Source organism: Pinus tabuliformis, chromosome 6, assembly GCF_031772625.1.
Source record: "Pinus tabuliformis cultivar Carrire ecotype Pingquan chromosome 6, CPIR1, whole genome shotgun sequence".
Classification (NCBI taxonomy): Eukaryota; Viridiplantae; Streptophyta; class Pinopsida; order Pinales; family Pinaceae; genus Pinus; species Pinus tabuliformis.
This window is the reverse complement of record NC_142292.1, coordinates 1,897,512,361-1,897,535,836: the sequence shown is the minus strand read 5'-3', so window position 1 is coordinate 1,897,535,836 and position 23,476 is coordinate 1,897,512,361. Positions and strand designations below refer to the sequence as shown.

Here is a 23,476-nt window from a genome sequence, read left to right as displayed (position 1 = left end):
TGGTGCGACTGTCAGGCTGCAACTCGTGCCTTTATAGGATTGGCGCGGGTTGTCATTGAGCAACTTGCGCCAATAGCGCGACTATTAGGCTAAAAAACGCGCTAATCAAGTTAACTTAAATCAAAACAAAAGCAGGTGACCCAGGGCTTGAGAACAGTATCTAGGCAAACCAGGAAGCAAGAAACAGCAAGAAATTTGACCCAGAAAGCTATCTAAGCAATCAAAACAAGAAAAAACCAAAGAGACAAGACAAACTCCAAGTTGTTTAGTTCGTAAACCAAACCGGAGATTGACTGAAGTGGCGTTGATCTACTTTGCTAATGCAAAGCAATAGCGTTTCGAAGGCTACCTGGCCGTGCTTCAGGCTCCATCTAAAGTTTACAAATCAAACAACAAGATGTCCCCAGTATGGTCGCCAAATTGTTGTGGAGGTAAATCCTCTCTGCGAACAGAGACGATCCCTACTAGCCCAGACCGGGTCTAGCAACAATCACATAATGCTACCACGCAAGTTCCTAACTGCAAATACAAAGTAGATGGTGAGAACCTACTTGGATTCCAATGCTAGTGTTCATCGAAGAGATGTCACCTTCGTTCCTTTGCTTTGGCCGGTCACGATCCGCACGATCTCTGTGATAGGATACCTGCACACGGAAAGAACAACACGAAGACAAGCGTAAAATCTAGTAGATGCAATTATATATCGGTCAGAAAAGATATAACTCAACATCAAACATAAGACAATGAGAGTGGAACCATAATGATAGTCATCTATTATTAATGAATAACAAAGAAGAATACAACCATTGTTCTGATGGCAAATCCTCCTTTGGCTGGGTAGTCAACTACACAAGTCTTGCAAAGCTTGTTGGGATGAAGAACAAGCCTCTCTCTCTTTGGGTGACAAGAATCTCCTTACTTAGATTTGGCCTTATGGGTGCAAAGAAGGCTCTTGCAGCTTCAAACTCTTGAACTCCTGGAACTATGAGTATTATGACTGTAACTATTGTAACTAGCTTGCTCAAGGCATAGAGGCAAGCTTTTATAGATAGAGAGGGAAAGAGATAGGATCAACCACATTATTCATGGGATTGGCTTTATCACTTGGAAACTTCCATGAAAGGTGGCAAACCACTTTCCCTTCTATGGAGATTCGAAGCCAAACCATCCTAGCCCAACATAGATTCAGCTGGTGAATGGGTTGAAGAGAACCTTCGGGAGTTTGGTCGTTGAAAACTTTACTCAATTCGGTTGGCGCGAGTGCGACTCTGGGACAGAGCGCCAATGGTGCGCCCTTTATAGGGGATTTCCCTCATTGGCGTGGGCAGTGAACTGTGAACCCGCGCTAATGCAAAAAGAGCTATTTTCATGAGGATTTTGCAGGAGATGTCTTCAGGGCAAATGAAGCTCATACTTAGAGAAATATGGTGCAAGTGGTTTCAGGTCATGTCACTTCTCACAGGTCCCGAAATGAGTCCTCTAGTATGCGGGTGAGGGATAACAGGGATGGTGACAAATGGTGACAAATTGCTGTGTAACAATATCGCATAGGACTCCTACACCGAATGGTGTCAAGTCTAGTTGGGACTTCATACTGGGGAGATCCCCTGGTGTTGGCGGGTCTAGCACTGTCAATAGGTCCCTAATAACTTTTCCCCACTTATTGGCCAAATGAGAGGTACTTCCCAAGAGTCCTATATTTCAAGGGTAGGATGTATGTTGGGGAATTCAGAAGGGAAAATGAACAACTCACCCTATGCTCGAATAGTGTCCCTCAAAAGGGAAGGTGAACCATTCACCCTATGCTCAATCATGTTGGGGTATATACTCCATAGGGGAAGGTAAACCACTCACCTTGTGTTCATGTAGCTCCAAGAAGTACCCAAGGCCCCTAAATATTTATTAGAGCTCAATATCCAACTCAAATGGGACCCTCATGAGAGGTTATTTCAATGACTCCAAGTCTCTCTCCGAAGATTAAGAACTTGGTCTTTCCCAAAGGCATTATGAGGATGTCAGCAACATGTTCATTAGTCCTAATGTGTTGGAGCCTTACTACTCCATGTTGTACCATATACCGAATAAAGTGGTACCTAATATCAATATGCTTGGATCAATATTGGAATAAGAGATTCTTTGAAAGGAAAATCCCACTTTGGTTATCGTAATAAATTACTGTGTTATCCAACACATACTCAATTATCTCACTGAAGATCTTTCTCAACCAAATAAATTTCCAATAGGCTATACTAGGAGTAATATATTCAACCTTTCTGGTGCTTAGAGAAACATATTTCTGTTTTCCGTTCATCCATAAAATTGCAACATATCTCAAAGAAAAACAACATCGAGATGTGCTTTTTCTATCCACCACACTGTCATCCTAGTCAACATCAGAATATCCATGTAGCCTCAAATTCCTGGAAATATATCTTATTTCATAGTTGATAGTGGAACGAAGATATCTTAGAATATTCTAAGTAGCAACTTAGTGTACATGATGAGGCTTAACCATAAATTGACTCAAATTATTTACAGTAAAGCATAAGTCTAGTAGGGTGTTCACCATGAACATCAAGGTCCCACAAGTTTTCTATATTCAGAAGGATTTTCCAATTCAGGACCAATAGTACTTCCACATAGCTTCTTGAAATTTAGTTCCATCAGAGTAGAAATAAACTTGTATTCCACCATACCACATCTTTCTAAGAGCTTTACATTTTATTTCACTTGAGAAAGGAAAATATTTCCTAGATTTTTTCTAGACCTCCAAGCCTAGGAAGTAATGCATTAGTCGTGGATACTTCATCTTGAATTTGGAAGTCAACTCCCTCTTGCATTGATAAATGAGAGGGTCTGCACCAGTCAAAAATAGATCATCGACATAGAAGACCAAACTAAGTGGCATGTCCTTTTCAACCTTAAAGTATAATTTTGGATCAATATAGCTCACTATAAATCCTAGCTTGATAATATAGCTATCAATTCTCTCATACCAAACCTTGGTGGCTTGCTTTAACCTATAGAAGTATTTCTTCAATCTGCATACATGTGTTCTTCTATCTTGTACTTTAAACCACTAAGGTTGTTCCAAGTAGACTTCCTCCTCAAGTGAGTCATGAAAAAATGCAGTCTTGACATCCATTTGATGTACGTTCCATTCTTGATTGGAAGCTAGAGAAATTATCGATCAGATAGTGGTGTCGTGAGAAACTAGTTCAAATATTTCATCATAGTCAATTCCTTCCTTTTGAGAGAACCACAAGCCACGAAACTTGCCTTTTTTTTTAGCCCTTCCTTCAACTCGATGTTTCATTTGACAGATCCATTTTGAAGTGACCATAGACTTGTCCTTGGGTCTAGGCACCACTTCCCATACATCACTCTTCATGATTGACTCATTCTCCTCAATCACGACATCTTTCCATATCTTGTCCTTTACAGCTTCTTCGAAATTTTATGGTTTAGTTTGAATGGTAATACTCATGGAAACTAAGTATAATTGATATTTTTCAGGCTTCTTACTTTCTCGAAATGTTCCTGTATGGGTTTTTTGGATCTTGAAGAGTATCTGGGAGCCAGACTGGTCTTTTATTTTAGTTAAATGGATCACAAGGAGGTGGATCAAGAGGATCCAATGGGCCATTAACATTGAACATAGGCTCATCCATAAGAGGTTTTTCTTGCTTTTCAACAACATCATCATTAGAGAAATTTTGAGATAAAAAATGGGCCTCAAACCAAAAATGTACAACAAAAATAATTTTTATAAGAAGCAATAGAATACAATATTTTTGAAGTAAAAAGGTTAAATGATTCAAGGTATGTCCATTAGATAGACATTTCATAGGGTGAACTATAACAAACTCCATAATAGATGTGCGAATATTTAACACAAATTGTGAGGACTTAGCTTGTCATATGGCCCTCCTTCTAGCACCAAAATGTTGACAGTGTTGGACTCGCCAACATCAGGGGATCTCCCTAGTATGAAGTCCCAGCTCGACCTCACACCATTTGGCGTAGGAGTCCAATTCGTTACGATGGCCCGATTTCCTTTATCTTAAAGATATGCCTTAGATCTTTCTTGTTAGAATGGGGAAGTGGTATGTTTTGTCTTTGAATAGTGTGGTTCATGTGCCTCGTAAGCACTGGTGTTACTTGTGTCAAGGTTCTTTCAACACAAAGAGAAAAGGTGGGGGTGAGTCTCAAGTCATATGGGAGGAAGCCCCAACTCTGTTACAAACACACAACATGACAAGACGTGCATAGCTTCAAGAGGAGCAATCCACATGGATGCAGCAGTCACAACACACAAGGGAATATAACATGTACAACACTCAGTAGGTCAATCCACAATGTGTGATGGTTTTTATAGCAAGTTTACGTGAAAGGTTCTCTGTGATGTTTAGGGAGGTAACCAACAAGGGCAGGACAACATTAACAACTTATACAACACATTTTCATTAATATATGTATTAGAATAGTTTAATGAATTCAAGTGTTAAACACAGGTTAAAGAAACATGTATTACAAGTGTTCAAGATTAATCTTATAAATAGTTACCACTGATGTGTGAAAAAGTGTTGGCCTGTTAACAGGCTTCTGAATTAAGTGAAAGTTCTAAGACACGTCAATACACCATACATCACTAACCTTGTAGGCAGGGCATTGGAGCCACTACTCACTCCTCAAAGAAAAGATTACAAACTCTCAAGGCTATGTGGGAGGAGCCAAGTTGAAAATGGCCTTTGCATGTACAAATGAGGTGGTATTTATAGCCAAGGGTGAAACTGGCCCTTCTGACTGTTCGGCTTCCCTCATGACTATTTGACTTTCATGACTTTTCTCTTGGACTTCCACGTTACAAGTGGGTCTCTTGGACTTCCACATTAGATTACATTGATTGACAATAGTATGGCCCACAGTAGTGATGTGTCCGACGTGACTCATGACATGACTCGACATGACAGTGCTGGTATGTTCATGTTGCTGTTGGTGTGCATGTCGAGGTGTAGTGTTATTAAGTGATGGATGTCCTCTTGGTATATCACAACTTCACGTTTGCATGGCAAGGTTCGCAGAGTCCTCAATGGTCATTTTATTCGCTTGATGTTGCATGTGTGCATTACTCCTCACTTGTACTTTGGCATGCTAGACATGTCCATCCTTTCGCGATAATATCTCCTCGCATGTTCGCTCGTTTGTCCATTTACAAACACATCATTGCATGTTCATCCATTCGATCGTCCGTGAACACATCTTCGCATGGTCGTCTGTTCATGAACACATCTCCTCACATGCATCATTAGTTCATCCATTCGTGAACAAATCCTTTTGCATGTACTCTCCTTGTTCATCCCATTTGTTGTTGCATCATGTATGTTCATGTACCTGTATTTGCACTCACTCATGACAAGACGACATCAAATCCATAAACCTCATAGTCTACCATGATGCATGATCATTCGCTTTCGGATGCAGGTGACCGATAGAGAGGACAAGGTTGCGAAACTGCATGGGGCAAGTTTCAAGATGGGATGCGAGCTCCAAGAACTGCTAGTGAAAATTGCATAGAGGTCACTAGGAGACTAAGATGGAAAATTTGGATCGGCTGGAGGGAAGCTTTGCACAATTACTTGAGGGAAGCAGTTCGGGCAGTAGAGGGCCTTGGCAACAAAAACTGGATAATTCTTGGAGGGAGATGGATTCATACTTCAGGAGACTTGGCAGCAAAAAATACACAATTCTTGGAGGGAGCTAACAGCAGGCTACTGGGTTGCTAGAGACAAAAACTGTGAAATTGTTGGTACACTAGCCTGCTAAAAACCTTTGTGCACATTCTGAGCTAAGTGGGATGCTGAGTTGCTGATAGGATTGCTCAAAATTCTGCGCAGTTTTTTGGGTGAGCAGTCCGTTGGTTGACTGGGTGACTGGCTGGAAAAAATGTGCAACCCTAGAGTCGAGATAGGGACACACACTTGGTGTCTATCTAGCCTATGTATGCAGTTTTCTCAGTCAGCAAAGCGAGAAAGGTTTGTAGCTTCTGCGTAATATTTGAGGGGAGTGACTCCCGAGGTCACTAGTCGGTCAAACTCTCTAGTTGACTAGCAGGAGGGTTGGTTGATTTGCTTGCAGGTAGTGTAGATTGAGATGGATTACTGAGGAACTTCTGTGTTGTTCTGGATGACAGTTGGCCTGGTCAATTTCAGGATTGCACTATGTGGGCTGCCTGGGAGATAGCCTCAAGCTTTGCGCAATTATGGGCAACTGTACATGTTCATTGAGGGATGAAACTATGCACTGCACCTCAAAGAAGGTCTATTTGTTGGAGGGCGATCTGATTGTCATAATTTTAGCAAAATGACTGTGTGTGAGCTACTGAACTTGTGCATACACCACCTTGCAAACACACACTCAACCGTACTTGACGACAAGAAACCTCAAACCATCAAGACAATATATACTCAGTGTCACTAACCGACAGTGAGCACAATAGATGTTTACCTATCAAACACAACTCAAACAAAACCTTCAACATCACCAAAACTAAAGGAAACTATCACATACAAAATAAACTCAATACAATAAACACTCAGAAATATAGAAACCTGAAATGGCAGAAAAGGCCTCAGCATTACAACATTCCTCACATTCTCATTATTAATCAATCCAATTTTCAAAGAATGATAATAGTGCACATAAATACATCAGGAGGTTGGTCTCAAGATAGTATGGCTATCTTGGACACTATGGTTGAGATATTTTCTCAACAAAACACTAATCTAGGAGAACTAGTTGGAGAGAATCTCTCATCCTAACTAAACTCCCTATTTTGAGGAACTAACTCCTAATTCTCCAGATTTGATTTATTTAATTATGATATTTGGATTCACAATTGTTTTATTATGAGAGTGAGGCTAACATTCCCCCCTTTAGTGATAAATCCAAAATAACACCAAGGAACCCTCTTCCATGTTCTCAAGTTAATCCTAAAAAAATATTTTTGTGAAAAACCGCCAAAGCTAGATGCTGAAGAAACTGCAATATGAAGAAAACATGAATCAACTGAACGTTTGATTCATCTCTGAATGTCTCTTCACAACTCCATCACATGCCAAGCTTCAAAAGGATCCATCTGTCCTTTGCTTGCAATCAGCATCCATTGTCCACTGACAAAATATAGAGAACATCCACTCGCTGATGACACTGAAAAACAACTCACTGTTGCTTTTGCTGTGTTTGAAAACTGCTCATGGCTGACTTTGCTATTGATCACCCACTGGGAATTTGTTGATGTTGAAACTACTCACTATAGCTTTTGTTGTTGATGCCCACTTGCTGATGAAAATGCCCACGGACTACTTTGCTGATGTTGTTGAGACTTTTAGTCTGACAACCACTGTCAATTTCATTGACATTTTCCCCCCTTTGTCAATTGAAAGGAGAGACAATTATTTGCATTTGATATCTGAACTCCCCCCTTTTAGGTGTAGGAGAGTTTTACTATTGTACTCCCTCATTCAACTGCATGAGAGTACCATCTTCATTTTACTGTTGGCTGCAATATGTGTGAGTGAATTTGATTGTAAAAATTATACAATATTTTGACCATGGATGACTATTCCCAGGGATCAATCCATGAATAATCTATCTTCAATCTGGTTTATTGTTGTTGTTCGCTACATTATGCTGATGAATGATTTGACTTGCCATAATGGTGACAAGGATGGAGATCAAAACATTGATCTTCCAGATGACCAGTTCTTTAACAATGAATGCATTTTGGTTTGTCTGCTACTTTCTCATGGCTTGTTGATGTTATTGGATCAAGAAATCCTGCACTGATGAACTTGATTGGCTTAGATTAATTGAGGATATGCAAGTTGTTTTCATCTCTATAATATCCTAATGCTTGTAGATTTTTGTTACTTTGAAGTTCTTCCCATGGTTTGATGATTAGTTTGGAAGAAAGTTGAACTGGAACAGGGACCACTTCAACACTTGAAGTTGGTTGGATCAATGACTTCAAATCATCATTGGTATTTTCATCTGTACGGATGAAAGACTTGGAAACATCACTCTTCTATTGCAACTCATCTCTTTGAAGTTGTGACTCCAGTTCAAGAAACTCAATCATTTCATGTGCATGTTGAAGATGCACTTGAATATCATCAAGAGTTGTCTTGCTAATGTTCACCATGTCGCCCGTTGATGATAAAATCAAATTGTTAAGAATTTGGGATAGTTGAATGTGTGTCTCCATGTTTAACTTGCTCACTTTGAATTTAGGCTCGCTTGTACTGTTGTTGAATGTTGATGCCTTAAAAACTTGAGTTTTATAACTTGGTTGCCTGAACTCTTGATTTCACGCTCGCTTGATGATGATCGCTTTGCATGAATGCTTCACTGACACTTTGTGAATGATTCAATCAACTTCACACTGGCTCATTTGTTGTAGATGTCGTGCTTTGAACTTTCACACTTGATTTTGACACACTCGCTTGATTTGTTGTTTAAATGACACGCTCGCTTGCTTGGTTGTTTGAATGACACACTCGCTTGCTTGGTTGTTTGAATGACATGCTCGCTTGCTTTGATTGGCTGAATGACATGCTCAATTGCTTTGATTGTTTGAATGATGATTGCTTTCTAGATGGCTTTCTTGAACTTGCTTGATTGATTACTGACACTTTGTGCTTTCTTGAATGCACTCACTAAATGTGCTGAGTTTAAAAAGGAAGGGTGTCGAAACACTGTCAAAAATGTACCCAAGAGAGAAATGACAAGTTCAATCTTGATGACTCAGTTGAAGACTTACTTGACTTAATGTATTCACCTTAACAATTCAAATTAGGGTGTCAGTTACAACCGAGAATGCACCCGTACAATTCAATTAAAAAATATTTATCTACAAGTGATACAAAAATTGTTGATGATGCTGATGTCATTTTGTCTTGAAATGCTTGATTTTGTAGCATCCTTAACTTGATTGCTTTGATTACATGATGTGAAATTTTCTTTCTTGGAAGATCATCTTATTAAGTTGATGATGTGACACTTTGTGCTTGTGTACTTTAAGCTTGATTACAGGAGCTTGAATGGAATTGACTATGTGCATGCAATGCACTAATTTGTTGTGTGTACATGAAGGTTAGTGTCAAAACTAGAAACAAAACAAAAACAATATCAAGAATCATGCGGCATCACAAACATACACATCATGTACCTAAGATCCCCTTATTCAATTTCGGGCGGATCTAGGACATGTTAACACTGCAAAAAATATGTCTTTATTAAGTATTGAATTACATCAATCTTCACCTTCACAATATCATGAATGAACTTTCTCAAACAATGAGAATGTCAAGCTTACAAATTCATGAAGCACCTTGTCTTCAAATTTAAATGGAAGTTTTCAAACCGCAAGTTACAACCTTATCACTCCAAAGATGGATACATATTTTCTGTCCATTAAAATTTTTAATGCATCTTTATCTCATCCAAAAATTCTATGATCACTTATATCTCCAAAAAAAACATTTACAAACTTCTTAACTCCTTATCACTCCAATATTAATAAATTTACAAATAGAATCTCCTTATTACTCCCAAAACTACAAATAAACTTACCATTCCTACAACAATTTTTTCAAAAAAATATGACTAGAGCATTAGTGAAAGTAGCAGAGATTCCAGATCTGAATAAGAGTAAATTTTAGTGTGAAAAGAAGCTGATCTGGACAGTCTTGCTAAGTCGTGTTTCTAGAAACTTAGTTGCAGAGATGATATCAACCGAAGGAGATGCTTCAGATGTTACCTTAGTGCGTAGCTGCGACGACTGCCCAAAATGGCATAATGCTTATGAGTGCCATGCTCTACGTTGCTACTACACTTGCCCACGCTGCAAGCGCTCCTCCACCTCAGCTGGACTTCCGACATTTTCACCATAGGCCAGTGAGAAAGGAATCTACGTGAATTATTTTCACCATATGCCAACGAGGTAGGGGACTTGATAGATCTGAATGTGTACAACAACGTGCCCGACCCTCTTCGATTCAACAACGTTCTTTCAAGGTGTGCATTGAACCTGCAACAAACCAGCTAAAATTATGAAGTGTGACTCGATCGCGTTACCTTTCAACTTCAATTTATAGTTCTCAGCTTCCCTTCTCAAGGTCGCATTAACGTATTCTTGAATCATTTGATGGATGTTTCTTAAATTTTGAGGATGAAATTTGCTATTTCTCTGCTTCTACATCTCTTTGTATGATGCACCTGCGAACGATAATGCCAAGCACGACCCTGGTTCCGATAACTGAGCCATCGATAAGAGCTATTAAGGATGCAGGTTGTGCCACGGACAACAATATGCCACGTTTTCATAAACCACAGTGGAACTGATGCCAAGAAGAATCCTGTCGAGCTCCTCTATCATCACCTCGCTAAGCATGGGCTGCACGTCTTTCTGCGTTCAAAAACAGTTCGGCCTGGAGAAAATGTCCCTGCTGCAATCACGAGAGCCATTAGCAGTTCCCCAATTCGTATTGTCCTATTTTTCGAGCATTATGCCAAATCAAGATTATGTTTGGATGATTTGTGTTTCATTTTGAAATCATCTCTTAACCGCATGATTATACCCGTATTTGCGAATGTTTGAGAACATGGAGGTAGCACAAGAAGATCCACGGAGATTCCATATTGAGCTGACATATATCCGCGGTGCAGGCCTCAGTCCCCTCGAGGCTTCACCACACTTCCGCTGCGCCACGCTGATAATACACACTCACACTCATAATCGAGATCATACCCTTCCTATTATGGGTCCAGAGAGATTTCATGAAGCAGACTCTTGTCTAACACTTAATAGGCTAGAAGATATGATGCGTCCCTTTAAAATGCCAGCAGAAAACTTCCCTCCTACAGTGACTCCACTATCTTTTTCAGGCTTGTTTATAAAGAGTGGTGGAGTTTTAGAACATATTGTCAATCTATGGCCCTTCCATAAACAGGCCAATGGAAAAGCATCATAAAACATTAGCTGAAATGCAACATTTTTTTTTTTAAGACATAGTATACAAAACTTTCAACAGAATGTGTAAAGGGGCAGAAACTAAAGCATCCAAAGAACTGCTATTTAAAGAACATGCCAACATTGAACAAGCTTAACTCTAACGTCATCTGCAAAGCATTCACATCTCTCCCTGATGCTGATCCACCTGTATGGAACTCTGAGGAACCTGCCTTAACTAAAAATCCAGAGCAAGATACTAGAATTTAAGCTTGATGAACAGCCGATCATGTCTTGTAAGTTCCAACACGTGGGGACTAAATTTATAGACCCAACAATTCACCGTCCTAGCCACAAATGGAGCTCACACACAGTAGGAGATCAAAATTTCAGCGTCCGCACTCGCCATAGGATTCAAACCATGATACCTCAGGCCAAAAGGAGTCTGAGTTTTTTTCTCCAAAGATGCTTATATCCTGATCAACCGGTATCATGCCATGATTTCCTTGATCTTGAGTCCTGCAACGTCGCCACTTGAGGAAACCTTGCAGAAATTTACAGGGTAATCAAGCTCACCGGTGTTAAATGGCCGGGTTGCTTCGCCTTGACCAATCTCTACCGATAGTGTTTTGGATCAACCATTGAGCTTCGTACTCGTCACACGCAAAAGAATCTTCTTCACAACTTCTCACGATGGCTCCAATACCACATGAAGGAAACTATCACACATAAAATAAACTCAATAAAATAAACACTTAAAAATACAGAAACCCGAAATGGCGGAAGAGGCATTAGCCTTACAACATTCCTCACATTCTCATTATTAATCAATCCAATGTACAAATAATGATAATAGTACACATAAATACATGAGGAGGTTGGTCTCAAGATAGTACGTCTATCTTGGACACTATGGTTAGATATTTTCTCAATAAAACACTAATCTAGGAAAACTAGTTGGAGAGAATCTCTCATCCTAACTAAACTCCCTAGTTTGAAGAACTAACTCCTAATTCTCCAGATTTGATTTATTTAATTATGATATTTGGATTTATAATTGTTTTATTATGAGAGTGAGGCTAACAAGAACGAGGTCGCAAGAATGACATAGCAATCAACATGTGGAAGATGATAGTTGGTCGAACAAGTGAAAAAGAAGCAAGACATGCAAAAGAAACACATAAGATGATTTTTGCGCACATACATGTTACTAAGGATAGGGTGATATGAGAATTACAAGTAGTCCTGCAAACTCAACTAAGAAGTGTACTTCGAAAGATGTTCTGTACTTACCATAATTACCCTCAAGATGATCATGCATCCGACGGATTTTGCATGTGGTCCTAATCTTTTCTATTACTCAATTCCTTGGTCCTTCTCCTCGACCCCTTAGAAGTGATTTCAACATGTCACCTTTTCCTGTAGTCACTGAGGTAGATTTGCGCAATTTCAGAGGAAATTGAATGTTGACGGAACGAGGCCCTGGGTGTAAGGACCTGCAGTCGTTGGCACGGCCACCAGATGAAGTGTGACCTGAACGAGCGACTTATTGCAGCTATGCGACCAGCACGTGAGGAGACATGAGTTAATATGCATGGATGGGCAGAGCGATGGTTTTTATATGTGTGGGAAGCATGGATGATTAACCACGGCTGACCTACAATTTGGAGCAAGCCGACATGTGTTTGATGGTGTTTGCGAAGCGTAGGGGTGTGTTGTTACATGGTGGACAAGTCGGCTTGGGCAAGCCAACTCACCCAGCCATTCTTATATATGCGACGAGTTGTTGGAGCAAAGTCTAATCATTTGACAAGTGAGTCTTCAAGGAGAGGTGCATGGAGAAGAGGGCGCAGCAAAGAGGAAGGCACAAATGGATATATGCCTAAGTCTTGGGCAGCTCTCTTGAACGCATAAACGAAGTGTGGTCGAAGGAAGGCATGCACGGGTAAGCCGTGGGCACCCGATTGTGCAAGGTGTGCACAGGTGAAGGCGAGGGCGCCCGGTTGTGCGAAGGTGCATGGGTGAAGGCGTGAACACCCAATTGTGTGCGGTTGTGCAGTTGGGTGGTTGTGCACGGGTTCGTGGGTAGCTCAGGTGAGTGCCCTCCCGTCATCCAGAGGCAAACGCGAAAGGTGTGCACGGTGGAAACGATGAAGTGTTGAGATTGTGAACGGAGGTGTGACTCATGCGGAGGCGCCCGTGTGTGGCGACTTGGTTACGACGAGGTGTGCCCATGTTGGGCAAACAACACGATCGTTTGACGAGGTGAATGAAGGGTTGGTGAGTCAAGCGGAGATCGTGCGGAGGCGCCGACGAGCTCGGCAACCGAGTTTGCCGAAGCTGTGAAAATTGGCTAAGTGTAAATTTGGGGTTTCCCAAGATTTAACTTGTACTTTGTAAAAGTGAAGATTGTATAATATATTGATTCGGGCAGACTCATATTGCAGGGAGTTGCCCCTCCCTTTCTACTATTGTGCATTTCTATTGTATAATGATGTTTATGTGAATGTTATGGGCTTTCACTTGTATAAAGGAACATAATAATACTTGGTAACGAAAATAAAGCTAAGTATGGAATGTTAGGGGTAGTCTACAATCGTAAGTATTGGTGAAAAGAAAACGATTGGTAGTTCCGCACCTCACTATAAGCGGTTGAAAGACTACCGCAGGTGTAGGGGCGTGACAATTGGTATCAGGGCTGGTCCAAGTTTTGCAGGAAACTTGGTGTACTGAATCAAGGAGCTAATTCTATGAAGACCGAAGAATTGGTAGGGAGTTCAAGTTTTGCAGGTAACAGGTGGAATATCAGGGTGATTCAGGTGAATGGTGAAACAGGTTTAGCAGAGGTGAAGCTTAGTGCTTGGGCCAAGCTGAACGACAAGGCATGGTAGGTTTGGAAGAATGTGAAGGGAAGCTCTTGCTTACCTTATACAGGTTGAAGCAGATGAAAGAAGAGAACCCCTGGATTCGAAAGGAACTTGAAGTCTTGGAAAAGAATGTTGAAGATGAATTTCTTCAACTGCGTTGGACAATAGAGCAAGATGAAGTTGCAGATTGTGCTGACAAGGAAGAGGAAGCTGTGATGATTGAAGATGTTGTAGATGTGACAATGATGGAGGATGAACTTGATATTGCTCAAGTTGGTCCAGGATCGTGCAATTTGCAGACATGGATGGATGAGGATACTCATATGGAGGAGCCTCATGATGATGATGTAAGTATCGTTGATACTTGTGTTTCATTTGAGAATTTGGTAGATGGACCGTATGCAGGGAAGGGCAAAATCAGTTTGCCGATCCTAGGGAGGATGTTACCATGGATGTCTATGATGAAACCTTTTATGGAGAAGCAAGGATTGTTGACTGTTGCAGGACTTGTTGGGGTTTTTTGTGACCTTATGGTAGAAGGTACAAAGGCCTGTGACAAGGGAGGAACATGATGATCATTGCAGAAGATTGGGTCATGCTTTAGTGACATGGAGAATTGGCTAAGTTCCCGGCATGACTCATGGATAGATTGGAGAAGGGCACACACTTGAGATACTTGGGTGGACTTCTCATGGCCGAGACCAAGGGCAAGTCTTGGTGGAACCTTCAGTAGGGGAGCTATGATGGAAGGGACTCGTGATGATGATGATATGGTTGCGTGACCGAGTTCACTAGACCAAAGATTGCAGACTTGGATGAGGATGACCGATTGTTGTGATGGGTCTACTTGGTTGGACTACATGGGCAACTTAGTCATGGACATCCGGTTGGAGACATGGAGCATGGCAGTCTGATGCAGGGACATTGTGCAGGAGCACTTGTAGAGGTGTGACTTATGGGCATCCAATGAGGAGTGCCAAGGCAGGGATGTTGTGCAGGTGGATTTGTTGATGTAACATGGAAATGTTTTACTTATAAGCTGATGGAGAGCTTGTGCACTCTTGTACAAAAAGACCATGGACTTGGATGGAGTTGTGAGCAGACTATGGAGCATTCCTACTACATGGAGAGCTGAGGCATCTTGCAGAGACCTTTGGGCCGAGACATGTATGCTTGCTAGGATGTTAGTTGGAGATGGATCATGGAGCTCATGATGACATGAGGTTGTGACTTTTAAGGACTTCATATATGGTGGACTTGGAGGATCTGATGCATTGAGGAGTTGAGTTCAGAGAATTTGATGCAGAATGGGATGCATACTTTCGGGTACATGTATGGGAATGGCTTGAAAGAGTGACTTGATGCAGAGGATCGAGATGAGACACTTTGGATTGATGGAGTTATGACGATGATGATGCCTTGGTGACAACACTTGGGCATGGGTTGAGCAGAGACTTAACCACTTTTGGACACATGGGAGCTAATTGATCTATGATCATGGGCATCACATGGATAGATGAAATAGGTGTATACTTGTTCCTATGGCAGACTTGAAGGATGGCACATTGCAGATATGATGAAGGTGGCGTCATGGACCTGGATGTGGCACATCGAGAGTCGGGTTTGATGAGATGGTCTCTTTATATTCAATAGGTATACATATGGATGATGATGTTGGGGTAGATGTGGCTGATTACATGCAGCACATTAGTACCAAACATCATGGACAGCATGTTGCAGATGAGATGAGGGCTACTTCATGGACCTAAGCATGGCTTACATTTATATGGAGATGGATTATTGATCAAGTCAAGGATGTGACGGGATGTTCAGAGAAATAGCTAATGGTGGCATGAGGATGTGCATTCTCACGGTTTGAGCGTGACAGTTGAATTAGCTACCCAACTAGTTCAGACATGGGGCCCGGCATGTACAGAGATGTGTTAGCATTGTGTTGGAGTATCATGGTAGCAGTACACATGATGACGACACATGATGAGGTTGACATTAGAGGTTGCAGGAAGCATGTAGCCGAGATGGAAGGGACAACCTTCCATGATGGGGAGCAGCATGTGGATATTGTGACGAGATGGTCGATGGTCATGGTTTGAGATGATTTCCGATGTATGACATACCGATGGGGTGTATACCTTGGTATGGTGATCTTGGTGACAGATGGTTGCCAGGACGAGACATGATAGAGATGGTAGTTCTACATATGTTGTAGGGATGATTGCAGTATGTAGAGGAGTTGACATCATGGATAAGACAGTTGTTGATGATCTTGGTGGATGGCTACTGGGATGGTATCTTGTCGAGGACGACAATGAATTCAGGTAGAGGAGGATGTAAGGACCTGCAGTCCTTGGCACGCCCGCCGGATGAAGTGCGACCTTAGCGAGCAACTTATGGTAGCCCTGCGACTAACACGCGAGGAGACATGAGTTAATATGCGTAGATGGGTAGAGAGATGGTTTTTATATGCGTGGGAAGCATGGATGATTGCCCATGGCCAACCTACAATTTGGAGCAAGCTGACATGTGTTTGATGGTGTTTGCGAAGTGTAGGGGTGTGTTGTTACATGGTGGACGAGTCGGCTTGGGCAAGCCAACTCGCCCAACCATCCTTATATATGCAACGAGTTGTTGGAGCAAAGTTTAATCATTCGACAAGCGAGCCTTCAAGGAGAAGTGCATGGAGAAGAGGGTGTAGCAAAGAGGAAGGCGCAGATGGATATGCGCCCAAGTCTTGGGCAGGTCTCTTGAATGCACAAATGAAGGCGGGTTGAAGGAAGGCGTGCACGGGTAAGGCGTGGGCACCCGGTTGTGCAAGGCGTCCAAGGGTGAAGACGAGGGTGCCTGGTTGTGTGAAGGCGCATGCGTGAAGGCGTGAACGCCTGGTTGTGTGCGGTTGTGTGGTTGGGTGGTTGTGCATGGGTTCTTGGGCAGCTCGGGTGAGCGCCCGCCTGTCGTGCAGAGGCAAACGTGAAAGGTGTGCACAGTGGAAACGATGAAGTTTTGAGATTGTGAAGGGAGGTGTGACTCGTGCAGGGGCACCCGTGTGTGGCGACTTGGTTACGACGAGGCACGCCCAAGTTGGGCAAACAACACGATCATGCGACAAGGTGAACGAAGGGTTGGTGATTCGTGCAGCGACCGTGCAGAGGCACCGACGAGCTGGGCAACCGAGTTTGCTGAAGTTGTGAAAATTGGCTAAGTGTAAATTTGGGGTTTCCCAAGATTTAACTTGTACTTTGTAAAAGTGAAGATTGTATAATATATTGATTCGGGTAGACTCATATTGCGGGGAGTTGCCCCTCCCTTTATACTGTTGTGTATTTCTATTGTATAATGTTGTGTATGTGAATGTTATGGGCTTTCACTTGTATAAAGGAACATAATAATACTTGGTAACGAAAATAAAGCTAAGTATGGAATGTTAGGCGCAGTCTTCAATCGTAAGTATTGGTGAAAAGAAAACGATTGTTAGTGCCGCACCTCGCTATAAGCGGTTGAAAGACTACCGCAGGTGTAGGGGCATGACACTTGGAGCCCCGTCTATGCAATTTCTGCTTTCAAGACCGACAAGACAACTTCGACAAAACCACGCATTTTTGAGGCTCAAAACACTGTTGTACGATAAGCGTCCATGGAGGACACCTCTTCACAATTTCTGATGTAGTGCAGCTCGACTGTTCTGCACATTTTTCGAGAGCAATGTTAGGTGAGGCCTCTATGGGCTACGGGGTTTCAGTAGGAAAGGGAGGTTGGTGTCTCTATACACTACGGGCTTTCAGTAGGCAAGGGAGGAAGCTTGATGGTTGTAGAAACAAAGCACATAGTCCCGGGAAGCTGGATGAGGCTCGGTTGCTTGGGAAAATAGGTAAGTGTGAGATCTTTGAAACATATGCAAACATTAATAGGACTCAACTATGATCACACACAAACACTTAGTGACACAACGTAGACCATCCAAAATAAAAAAACATACTTTGCTTCATGCAACAGCCTTCGTGATGTGAGTGCGTGAGGTGAGTGTGAAACATGTCTATGTGATGACAACCACTCATACGCAACAATTTCCTTGAACCAAGACAACACCCCCTTTGCATGACAAATAACAACCCATGTTCCCAAATATGACACATGTTGCATGAAGATGAGAACGTGGACAACTCTTGAGATGAAGGAGGGGAGCTTCAAATGATCAGCTTACAAATCAAGTGACCAAGGATAATTGATCGCAGGATCCAAGGTAGTATATAAAATTTGCATGCGAGCCAAAATTTGGGAGGGTGGATCTAGCCGCTACAACATGACCATAGCACTACAGATGGATGCATCGTGTACTATCGTACTCTCTATGTCTAAGATGCATGATATCCAAAACTTGATTGCTCAAGATCAAGTCTAATTGGGGTTCTACCCCTGATTATGTGGATTGACTTTCATCATTGGGAAGAGAGTGGTAATGTCTTGTCACTCACTCTGTATTGATCCTTCTTATTGATCATTATATAAATCTTCAACAGAGATGAGATGAGATGCAGAGATAGTACATGATGTTTAGGATGGCATGATAGTGTTTGGATATTGGTAGGTGGAATTCTCCCTAGCTGAGAGGGAGTGTGAAAGTCGGCAACTAAGGATAAATTCCCTCATTTGGAAACTCGTATTTTGATGGAACTCCTCACCTTTGAAGCACACTTGATGACATCATTCTTCATTTGAAATTTTGGGATTTTTCCCTACAAATGCCTCTTTTTCATGTCGGCTTAGATCTGCCACTATTCATGTCATCCCTCTTAATGAAAAGACATGTCTCTTCACCCACACCAACCACTATAAATATAACCTCATGTTCATCTCATTTGGCACATTCACAACACATCATTCTCTATATGTTTTTGAGTCTGCACTAGCATGCCTAGTCATGTGATGCATTTTCATCTCATAGCTCAACAAGCCCCCATATTCCATCGATATCAAAGGACCATGGATGTGGCATTCAATAAAAAGCTCCAAAAAGCATATAACTCCAACTATGGTGGACATCAATAAACCCATATAATGGAAACGACGTAACACTAATTATTAAAAGTCATCCCTGGATCATAAACTTAAAAGCCAACACAAAGGAAATAAAGCACCAAAAGGTACAAAACACTTCAAAGATAAGCCTTAAAGGTACTAGCAATCACAGGAAGTCTCGTATGCATATTATTATTCTAACACATATAATATTAAGGTATGAACACGCTAATGTTAGTAAATAATATTAATTAGCTTCAGTTTTCTTTTGTTGCTAAATCATTGTGTGTCCTGATTAGTTTGGGGAATACCATGGATTCATGCCGCCTTGTTATGAAATGCTAGTTCTAGTTCTATTGTGATCAGTTGGTGTTACGCTTCAGTCACTACATCTTAGCAAATGGGAGGTGATTATCCCTTCCCTCTTCAAGCGTCTCTGTCCACTTATTGCGATGCTTTTGGCAATTGTGTTGCTTTAAGCACTTAAAGAAAATGATATTGGCAATGTCATTGTGCACGAGACATTCATCACACTCTATCAATGAAATTGACGCTGAGAAATGTTGAACACAAATTTTATTCCGCTAATTACTATTCTAATTACACCTAACAATTTCTTAAATCTTAAATTGATAATTAATTAATTAATCTAATCAATCACCTCAATTCTCCATATAGAATGCACTAGATATTAATTATTAATACATAACAATAATTATGATGGCCATAAAAGCTAAAGCTTTCTCTCGCTAATGAAAAGACCTTCCTCCACACACACCTTCCTCCACACTTACAATTAAATGTTTAATCAATTTCACGTATTCCGGTTGTTGTTTTAACATATTGCAATTTTTCCAATTTCATTGGGTAGGTTTTCACTATTGTTATCCTTCAAATATTTATCATCCATCAAATCTCCCTTTCCAACACGTTAACGTGGCCTTTGGGTGTTTCCTTTTTAGTAAATCCTTATCATCCATCAAATCCCCCTTCCCAACCAGTTAACGTGGCTTGGCTTTTGGGCGTTTCGTTTTGAGTAAATTCCAAAGAATTTAAAATTTCAAGATCCCACGGGTGAAACATAAGATGTGTTAAATTTAAGAAAGAAAATTTGAGCAAATTAATTTCCGCCGAGAGCTACCCTGAGACGACTTTTGTTCACAAACCCAAAATTCATCACTCTCTTTCAATGAAATTCAAGCTCAACGAAATAGTTGAGAAATGTTGAACAAAGATTTATTCGCCCATTACTATTCTAATTACACATCTGCACTCATGTACGCGCAATTTCTTAAATCTTAAATTGACAAGTAATTTCTTAAATTATAAATTGACAACTAATTTTAATTAATCTGATTATTAGCGTTATTTCTTAGTGTGGAATGGGGATGCAGAGGAGATTTGTAATTGTGTGGAGAGTTTATATTGTGTAAGAGATTTCATTGTGCGAAAAATCTTGTGCATAGAGCTTTTATTATGCTATTTTTTTTTCCCTAGACCAAAAAAACTTAAAATAAACATAAATGATGAGATAAACCATTGTCCATATTTATTTATAACATGTCTGTTACGAAATCCTAACCATTTATTTAATTAAAAATCCCTAAATCCTTAAATCTCTAATTCTTAAGGAGCTACATTTGAGATTTTTATGATATCGATCTGCCCATCTGTTATTTGTTAGGGTTTCAATGGACGTGCCTATCTTTGGAATCCAATGTTTGCATTTTTTTTTATCATTCAGATGGTCATTACCTTTTAATTAACACATAGCCCATCTTTGTTCATTTATACGATATTGCCTTTCACATTAACCAATTAGTTGGGGGTATTATGTAAAAACCATCACAATTATTGCTCTTCACATCATAAAGAGTTTACACAAAAATCATTGACACACGAAGGTAAAGAAAGTTCCGACGGCTGCGATCCACTAGTTTATGTGTCTGTCCTCATTCAAACTGAGCAGAAAACACTAAATCATAATCATGCAAACCATGTTTGAAGCTTAAGAAAATAAGGAATAATTATTATACATAAAAAAAAATGTATCATATGCAGAAATTTTACAATAACAAATGCCCAAGGAATATGGGCTTTTTCCACTCTCTGGTGCACAGAAAAAAAATATTGCACTCAAAAAATAAGCAGCAGCAGCCCTAACTCGAAATGACATGAACGAATCCCATCACCATACATATGTAACTAATCCACCACGCTTCATTTCCTCCTTGAACAATATTGAATGGCTGTTTCACATCGTTATAACAATGAGGATGGAGATGATAACGCATGGAGGTAGGCTTAAAGAAGGAATGCAGCTCCTCCAACCAAGGCGGTCCCAAAGATTGCCATCTTCCCTAAACTGGTGGTAGAGACAGCCCCGCTGCTAGGGTTCGGTGGGGAAGCGGTGCCTGGGCCTTGAGCCGAAGGGCCAGAAGCTAGAGTTTGAACTGTGAGAGAGGAGGCTGAGCTTGGTGGGGTGGCCACATTGGAAGGAGCAAAAGCGGGAGAAGAAACAGTTGGGGAAGTCGCAGGAGGAGGCGAAGCCGGTGATGGCGCTACCGGAGATTGAACTGGCGACGCGCTGGGAGCTGTTGCAATGGGCGACGGTGCTGGTGCCCGTGCGGAAGAGGCTGAGCTCACCAATCCCAGCACGGAAACAAAGCAAAGAAGTGTATTGAATCCAGCCATATTATGTAGAAATAGCAGTTCTGAAAGGATACTAGTGCAAATTTGTGTCACCGAAAGTGTATCGAGTCGATCTTTTCGCTTCCACACAAATGAAGTATGTCAAAGTAGATAACTGAGTGAGAATGGTTGTGAAGGATGATATATGAAGTATGTCAAAGTAGATAACTGAGTGAGAATGGTTGTGAAGGATGATATATAGGTGTTGTGGCGAGGTCGGCTTCCAGGAATTAGGGATTCGTTTTTGACCAGCTATTTCATATAATGAGAGGAGGGCCACTTCAAACCTCTTCATTTCGATGAAGCAACGCCGACCGTTTCCTCCGTCAGTCTTTGGCTGCGGTTTTTTCCGCGTCCCTGCTGAACAGCCCCCTTAGTTGTTGGAACTTGGCACCGACCATGTCATCTGAGCGTACAGCTGTACACTAGGAGCCTACATTACGAAGTGATCCGTTCCGCTACGTCTTCATTGAAAGTGACGTGTGACTTTTTCCAAAAGCAACCGTGTTATAATAGACGATCGGTTAAACGGCTATGGCAAGAATGTTTCTTGCTCGGCAGAATACTGACGCACATGCGGAAGGGCATGGTCGTAGTGATGAGGTGTGAACATCCGGGTAGCTTCTACACTTGATCAAGTTTAAAATTCTCAAGCTTTCCTTTAAAGTAACCGCCATAAGTATCCACACGTTTAAAGTTCCACCGGCATGAATGATCATGGAATACGTTTAAACTCCTCCGCTATTAATTTTGTTAGATTTTTTTTTGCTCGAATGGGGAATTTTATTTATTTAATAATTTTTTAATACAAATTTTACAATAAATTTATTTTTTTTAAATAGTGGGAAAAGTTATTATAATTGAGTGGGATAGTTATGAATTGAATAGCCATTATTCAGTGTTATTTGTAAATGTAGGAAAAACCATACTACATGCCACCTATAATTATTGTTGGGAGTCCATAAAAGGGCATGCCCTCACTCCTCGTAGAAGACGCCCTGGGCTTGAACCTCTTTTTTTAGGTTCCATATCAAAACAACAGTTATACTTACCCATTAAAGGAATATTGATTTAAAATTTTATTTTTTAATTTAAATCTCATCTTAAAAGTTAAAGCTGTCCATTTATTAATTAACATAGTTCAAATTTTTGTGGATCAAAAAAACTATTAGGGATATTTTTTTTTTTTATAATAATATGGATATTTCATTTATGATTTATTAACTATTAAAATAATGGAAAAAAGTGAAACATAAATTTATGTTGTACATTGTTTTTGGAGTATGATGTAAAACTTTTCTGTCTGGATAAGTATTCTTCTTTCTAGTGTTTAAGGAAACCCAAGACTCAAAAGCATTTTGCAAGAGTGAAAGCTTGCTCTCTTATGACCACTAATTGGTAATTTCATCATACATGATTTTCCTTGAATAGAGATGTGATGAATCACTTTGTATTCACGAATCATAGTAATTTGACAGTAATTCATCATAAAATTTCCCATTATTTAAAAGAAAATCTTATTCTAGTGTTTAAGGAAACCCAAGACTCAAAAGCATTTTGCAAGAGTCAAAGCTTGCTCCCTTATGACCATTAATTGGTAATTCCATCATACATGATTTTCCTTGAATAGAGATGTCATGAATCGCTTTGTATTCATGAATCATAGTAATTTGACACTAATTCATGATAAACTTTCCCATTATTTAAAAGAAAATCAGCACATATGTTAAAAAAATAAAGTTAAAATATATCTCTTTCTTTATATTATTAGTATTGTATTATTATTCAAAACTGGGATAAAAGCTACCCATATACAAAGAAAAAAAAGGCAACAATAAATAGGATGTCGAAATGTCTCCCTTCAATCCTGTGCTGG

The 23,476-nt window shown here is 40.5% G+C and overlaps 1 protein-coding gene across 1 annotated transcript; it reads right to left on the bottom strand.

The window, feature by feature from the left end:
• Positions 1 to 20,949: 20,949 nt before the first annotated feature.
• Positions 20,950 to 21,720, bottom strand: LOC149266776 (uncharacterized). Its single transcript, XM_089397425.1, has one exon. The coding sequence runs from the start codon at positions 21,601 to 21,603 to the stop codon at positions 21,214 to 21,216; it is 390 nt and encodes a 129-aa protein (XP_089253551.1). The 5' UTR covers positions 21,604 to 21,720; the 3' UTR covers positions 20,950 to 21,213.
• Between the last annotated feature and the right edge of the window lie 1,756 nt (positions 21,721 to 23,476).